Source organism: Primulina eburnea, chromosome 13 (assembly GCF_022965805.1).
Source record: "Primulina eburnea isolate SZY01 chromosome 13, ASM2296580v1, whole genome shotgun sequence".
Lineage (NCBI taxonomy): Eukaryota > Viridiplantae > Streptophyta > Magnoliopsida > Lamiales > Gesneriaceae > Primulina > Primulina eburnea.
In genome coordinates, this window is record NC_133113.1 from 25,243,477 (window position 1) to 25,250,753 (window position 7,277).

The 7,277-nt window shown below is 35.3% G+C and overlaps 2 protein-coding genes across 2 annotated transcripts; both read left to right on the forward strand.

Annotated features, from left to right (window-relative positions):
• The first annotated feature begins 293 nt into the window (after positions 1–293).
• On the forward strand, positions 294–839 carry LOC140810392 (pectinesterase inhibitor-like). Its single transcript, XM_073168259.1, has one exon. The coding sequence runs from the start codon at positions 294–296 to the stop codon at positions 837–839; it is 546 nt and encodes a 181-aa protein (XP_073024360.1).
• A 3,842-nt stretch (positions 840–4,681) lies between these two features.
• LOC140810393 (uncharacterized) lies at positions 4,682–6,382 on the forward strand. Its single transcript, XM_073168260.1, has one exon. The coding sequence runs from the start codon at positions 4,682–4,684 to the stop codon at positions 6,380–6,382; it is 1,701 nt and encodes a 566-aa protein (XP_073024361.1).
• The last annotated feature ends 895 nt before the right edge of the window (positions 6,383–7,277 follow it).

Consider the following 7,277-nt stretch of genomic DNA (forward strand, 5'->3'; position numbering starts at 1 on the left):
TTCACTCGGTGAATCTACAAAATGGAGAAGAAATCATGCAAATTAACTTTCAAATCCACATTTCTTATTCTTCAAAATCCCAAAATATCTAAAAAAAATCTCTCAAATTAATTAACATAATTTCAATCCCAAAACAGTATCATGCAGACAGAACCTACAGATTTCTTGTGATAATTGTTAAATTTTCCAAATAAACATTATTATTTTCCTATCTTGTCAAGTAAAATGTTCACTACAAATATGTTTGACAACAAAAAAAATTAGCACCAACAAAAATTCTTGCAAACAGTAAAATGAAGCTCAACTTAGGGTTTCTATGTCTTTCATTAGCAGTGGCTTTGATTTTTCACCAAACCAAATCGGCCAACGTCGAACAACAGTACTGCAAGAGAACAACGAATGGTGCCCTTTGCTTGTCGATAATCGAGGCCGACCCACGAGCCACCCTGAAAACCACCCCTATTGGCTTGTGCACCATACTCCGAGACAAGGCCTTGGCCACAGCAGGCGCTACATCTGCCAAGATTTCGGGACTCTTGAAGAGAGCAACTAATCCACACTTGGTATCAAGTCTTAAGACGTGCTTCAGTGGATATAGTAGCGCGATCTCTAGCTTGAAATCTGTCGACTTTAGAGTGATTAATCCGCAAACCTATGTGGGGTTGGTAGGATCCATGAGCGATGCTAGTGACGTGCCTCGTGATTGCGAGCTGTCGTTCCAAGAGCCACCGGCGATCCAATCCCCTATATCGGCCGAGAATGAGAGATTGAGGGTCATCTGCGCCACGACTATGGAAATGGTTAACCTTGTAGAATGCAATCGGCCTTCGTTTTGTTGAATTGCTTATTTAATTCGAGCAAAGTCTTAACACAACGAATATATATTTATTAGTGATATTATATTAATCTACATTTTCTTGTTTTTAAAATTATGAACACAATTAATTTGTGATATCGTAATTTGCAATATTGTTCTTGTAACTATTTTTGTTGGTTCTCGGATGATTTATGTTTGCTTTTATATGTTTTATAAGTTGTTGGAAAGGGAATGTTTTGAGTGAATAATTCATCCAAATTTAGTTTTGAAATATTAAAATTTTAGTAAAATATATATTGTTAATGAAAACTTAGATGAATGAGAACAAGTTGTTATTATCGGTAGAAACTAGTGATCAAAAAAGTTAGTACAGTTTATGGATAACTAAATCTAATTTGAGAGACCAATAAATTAATTGATAACCACAACTGAATATAATTTAACAAAAATTATTTCCCAATTCCTTAATAATTCAAATAAAGAAAAGAAATCTACAAGTAAATGAGGGTTTAAATACAAAGAACTATCGTTCAAACGAATAAATCATTCTATCTCTTATGAAAAATAAATAAATAAAGAAAATAATAGAAAATTTATATTTTTGGTCATGTAATTTGAACCTTTTTTCATTTTTGACATATTATCACACGGTTTTAGTAGACTAATTTGCACTTTTTTAGTTTTAGTAGTTTTTCATTTTATGCATCGTACCACGTTTTTTTGAGTCGATAGATTTTTTGTAACGTAATAGTCCATATTTTGTTCATATATAATTCATTCATACGGGTCAGTACTACTCACTTGAAAACATTGGGTTGTAGGAAAAATGATGGGAAATCGAGCTCAATGAGTTGGAGCACAAGTGTTAATCGAAGAAGTTACGGCCGGCCCCAGCATGCATGAATCGAAGAAAAAAGTTGCTAAAAACTTAACTAGGAGTGTTGGGGCCTGTAAAAGTGGACGCCCGAGCGTGAGATTGAAGACAAAAAATAAAGAAACAAAGTATTTCGTTCTCGGGCCTAAAAAATGACCGAGAAAATAAAAAATTCAAAGCCGAAGAACGTTACCGCCCTAGCTAGTGCGACACAAAAAGGAAAAAAAGATTTGACACTTATTTTTGGGCCAAGAAAAGAAGGAAGTGTTGGACTATTTTCTAAATATAAAATAAACAAAACCTAGGAGGACAAAGAGAAGGGAGAATCAGCCGCCGCGATCATCAGGGCCGTCAGATGAGGTTTAAAAGTGATAGAAGTGAGGCCACATGAAGAACCCAAAGATTTGTTGGGATTAAGGGGATCATACTCCCAAACAATTATGTTTTGATTTTATTTTTTTAAATTGGATTTTGTTTTTTAGTTTACTTGATTATGTTATCGTATTTATTGCATTTTCTAAGCATGTTCAACTTCCAAGTGACTTATATGTTATAAGAGGACAGTTGGTTACTACATTTTGTTAATTAGATTAATATAACTCAACAGAGTATATTGATTGATTGTGAAATTTCGTCAAAAGCATGTTTTATGAATTGAAATTCAATCATTAGATAAGATTAAGGGGTAGATGAACAAAAATTCTAATAATTGTTTGTTAATATTTCATTTGACAGTATTTAAATTTCTTTCTTTCATATGTATATATATATATATATTCGACACTCAATTTTGTTTAATAAATTTCACATTTTTGTTAACTAAAAAATTCCAATTGAGGTAAAATTTTCATTTATCAATCTTGTGGAACGATATTCATACATGTTACACTATATTAAAACTTAACTCATATACTTGTGGTAAATATCGAGTATCTTGGAGAGATTTAATTGTTATAAATTCTTAGGAAAGCTCGATCATGACACGCCATTGGACACAGAAGCAATGTTAAATACCACATCTGTAATATCCCAAGTTTTTATTGTGCTATGATCATTGATTTCATGTGTTATGGTTAAGAGATATTCATATATTGATATGATCAAGTTTTGGGAGATGTTTTATGCTTCATTATAGAAGGAGTTTGGTTGTTATAATTCATAAGAATTTAGTGGAATAAGAAAAGGTTAGATATTAAGTCAAGAAAGGATGTTTTTAGGAGTTCGTGTCGGAGGAGTAGCGCTCGGGTGCAGCAGCGCCGCACCTGCGCTGCCATTGGCAGCGCAGGGGCGCTGCCTGGCCGAGGGCAGGCCGCACCTGCGCTGCCTGTGCGGCAGCAGCGCCGCACCCGCGCTGCTATGTGCAGCGCGGGTGCGCTGCCTGCGCGGGGCAGAGCTGCACCAGCGCTGCCCAGTCGAGCGCGGGTGCGCTGCCCTGCATTATTTGACGAAAGTGTTATTTCAAATCACGATTTTAAGCTTGGGGATTGATTTTTATGCTTGGTTTTGAGATTTATCTTCATTCCTTCATTTCTCCTTCTCTCTCATACGCTTCCTTCTCATCTTCTTCCCCAAAATTCTCTTCCAAATCTTCAACCAAGTTCAAGGATTTTTGAGGAAATCTTAGCATCTCCTAGTCTAGGTGCAAGCTACAAGGTAAGATCTTAGTTATTCTTTGGTTTTGCAAGGAATTGTTGGGTTGAAGGTTTGAGTTGACTTTTTGGATCTATGTATATATGGTGTTAATTCATAGATTTTATGGTGTTTATTGTTGTAGGGATTCTTTTGAGGTCATCTTTGCCACCAAGTGTTGATTGGGTCGTAAGTAGAGGCTATTCCTTGTGCTCACATGATATATATGTATCCAAGCCATTTTTATTGATGTCTAGCTTCTTTAATGGACATGTTATTGCCATATTTGTTGATATATATTCATTGATCCAAGAATTTTATTGATTTCATTGATAAAGAAGCTAGCAAGCTATTGTGCCTATCAAGTGTTTGTTCAATTGTCCAAATGAATTTCATATGCTACAATTCAAGGAATGATAGTAATTCATGCATGTCATTGGCCAATCACGTGAAGAGTATCTCTCACAGTCTGGTATATATTTTCATATATCACAGAGATACTATCCATAGGTTATCTCTCACAGTCCGATATATATTTATATATATTAACAGAGATAACATTCACATGTCACAGATTACAAGTTACAGACTATCATTTCCTCTCATGGTTATCTCTCACAGTCCGATATATATTTATATATATTAACAGAGATAACATTCACAGATTACAGATCATTGAGCTATTGTTTCATTTCCTTTAATTCATGTTATGATATACCATCTATATCGATTTTATCATTATTGTTCATCGAAGATGGTATTATTCAATGTTTATTGCTATTGCAATGTTTCAAGCAAGCCATATAAATATGTATTTGTTATGTAAAGTTCTCTACTTACTGAGTTTTATCTCATTTCAGTTAATGTCATGTGATGCAGGTAATAAAAAGATTTGAAGCAGATTGTCCAAGGGGAAGAAGTCATATATCTATCGTATTGGAAAAGTTTTATTTGAATATGTTAATGATTTTATTGGGGTGTGATGAACATTTAAAGTTTTAAAAATAGCATGTATTTTATTATATGTAATAATAGTATTTGAATTAGATGTTTGAGATTATGTATTGTATGTATTGTAATTTAATGTTTGCAATGTATATACAATATATTTTATTTTAAAGATAAATGCTTCCGCTGATGTCGAGTTATTTTTAAATTTAAAAATGTTTATTTAAGTGGGGTGTTTCAATTGGTATCAGAGCAAAGTTCTTTGGACCATATATGACTTCTTCTGCCTAGGACAATCTGGTATGTTTTCGATCCTGCATCTATTTATTTTAACATTGACAGTTGATTCTATTTCATTGCCATTGACGTATTCTTTCATCCTATCCATGTTAACGTGAGCATATGTATAGGAAATGTCTCCCAAGCGTAAGAATGTTGAAGGGGATGATAGTACCCCTCCCACAGACACGACTACTCGTGTAGTAGATGAATTCACTAAGTTATTACAAGAGCAAGCTAAGGTTCATGGTGAACAGATTCAAAAGTTATTGACTATGCAAACGACGATCCAAGGTCAAGTTCAAGAAAGAGTTCAAGGCACGACAAATAGTTCTGAAAATGGTGCTTATGATCGTTTCAGGCGGATGAACCCTCCTGAATTTATTGGTGGTCCTGATCCATTAGTAGCACTAGAATGGGTCAAAGCTTTGGAAGCTATCTTCGACTATTTGAAATTCACTGATCAAGAGAAGGTTGGTTGTGCTGTGTTTATGTTGGTCAAGGCTGCTCGTATTTGGTGGGAAGCCACCAAAGTGACTATTAATGTAAAAGAACTGAAGTGGAACGAGTTTAAAGATTTATTTCATGCCAAATATTTTTCAAGGGAAATTAAGGCCAAGAAGGTGAAAGAATTTCTTGAGTTAAGACAGGCTTCTTTGTCTGTTGCTGAGTACATATTGAAATTTGAAGAAGGTTGTGTATTTGTTCCGTTTATTGCCGAGAATGACAAGGATAAAGGTGAACACTTTCTTCGTGGGTTGAAGCCCGAAATTATAAGGGATGTGCATATGTCCAAGGTGGTGACATATCAAGAAATTGTGAAAAGAGGCTTACTTGCTGAACATGATGAGCAAGAGATAGAGAAGGAAAGGCAGTTGAGGAGACAAGTTTTTCAAGCTAAATGTCAGGGTTCAAGTGTAAATGTTCGAGGAGGTTATAAAGGCAAAGGCAAGATGGAGCAGCGTAGTAGGCTTCCTTTGCCTCCTACAGATAGTGAACGACCATTGTGTCCCAAGTGTGGAAAGCCACACAAAGGAGAATGTTTAATCGGAAGTGGTCGTTGCTATAGATGTAAGGAAATGGGACACACTGTATATAATTGTCCTCTTTCGTTTGGAAAAGGAAAAGTTCAGGGAAGAATCTTTACGATCACAAAAGAGGGCGCAAATCCTGATGCTTCAGTCATATCAGGTAATATTTTCATTTTGGGCAAAGAAGCACTTACCTTAATTGATATTGGTGCAACACATTCTTTTATATCTGAGGAGTTTATGCATACTATATCTGTTAAACCTACTGTGGTGCCTGTTGAATTTAATATTGTGTTGCCTTCTGGAGAAGAAATTTGGACAAATAGTATGTTTAAGGCTTGTCCTGTGTTGATGGGATCCAGATTGTTGTATGCAGATTTAATTGTAATTACAATGGTTGCATTTGATGTGATAGTGGGTATGGATTGGTTGTCTGCTTATCGTGCTGTGATTAACTGTGTTAGCAAGACAGTAAAATTTTTAGCAGATGATTATGAGAAGGATTTATTTGTTGGTGTTACCTCTTCATTAAGTATCCCTATTATTTTTTGTCTTCAAGCCACTAAATTGTTGCACAAGGGCTGTGTTGGTTACTTAGCTTCAGTTTTGGATACAAGAAAGGAAAGTAGAATACAATTACAGGACATTGACGTGGTTCAGGATTATCCTGATGTATTTGAGGATGATGTACCTGGATTACCACCTGATCGAGAAGTAGAGTTTGTTATTGATTTAATTCCAGGTACAGCCCCAATTTCTAAGGCTCCATACAGATTGGCTCCTACTGAAATGAAAGAATTATAGAATCAATTGCAGGAGCTATTAGATAAAGGTTTCATCCGTCCTAGTTTCTCACCTTGGGGAGCTCCAGTGTTATTCGTGAAAAAGAAGGATGGATCATTGCGATTATGTATTGACTATCGGGAACTGAACAAGGTAACTATTAAGAATAAATATCATTTGCCAAGGATAGATGATCTTTTTGATCAATTGCAAGGAGCAACAGTGTTCTCGAAGTTTGATCTCCGGTCTGGATATCATCAATTAAAGGTGAGAAATGAGGATATACCAAAGACTGCTTTTAGAACGAGGTATGGACATTATGAATTTTTGGTGATGTCTTTTGGATTAACCAATGCTCCTTCAGTGTTTATGGATTTAATGAATCGTGTCTTTACGCCGTATTTGGATACATTTGTCATTGTTTTTATCGATGACATTTTGATTTATTCTAAGACACGAGAACTTCATAGAGATCATTTGAGGATTGTGTTGAAATTGTTGAGGAAAAAACAATTATATGCAAAGTTCAAGAAATATGAATTTTGGTTAGAACAAGTGGCGTTTTTGGGTCATATTGTTTCTAAAGAAGGAATCTCTGTAAATCCTTCCAAGATTGAGTCTATAAAGCAATGGTCCATTCCAAGGACAGTTTCAGAGGTGAGAAGTTTTCTGGGTTTAGCAGGATATTATCGAAGATTTATAGAGAACTTCTCAAAGATAGCATTGCCATTGACGAGTTTAACTCGTAAGTCAGTCAAGTTTGAGTGGACTATAGCATGTCAACAAGCATTTCAAGAGTTGAAAGATAAGTTGACTTCTGCCCCTGTGTTAGTACTTCCTTGTGGTACTGAAGATTTTGTTGTCTATTCAGATGCTTCAAAATTGGGGTTAGGTGATGTACTGATGCAGCATGGGA

What these genes read in the sequence shown, in the direction of transcription:
- LOC140810392 (XM_073168259.1), top strand. Translation starts at nt 294, where the DNA reads ATGAAGCTCAACTTAGGGTTTCTATGTCTTTCATTAGCAGTGGCTTTG.
- LOC140810393 (XM_073168260.1), top strand. Translation starts at nt 4,682, where the DNA reads ATGTCTCCCAAGCGTAAGAATGTTGAAGGGGATGATAGTACCCCTCCC.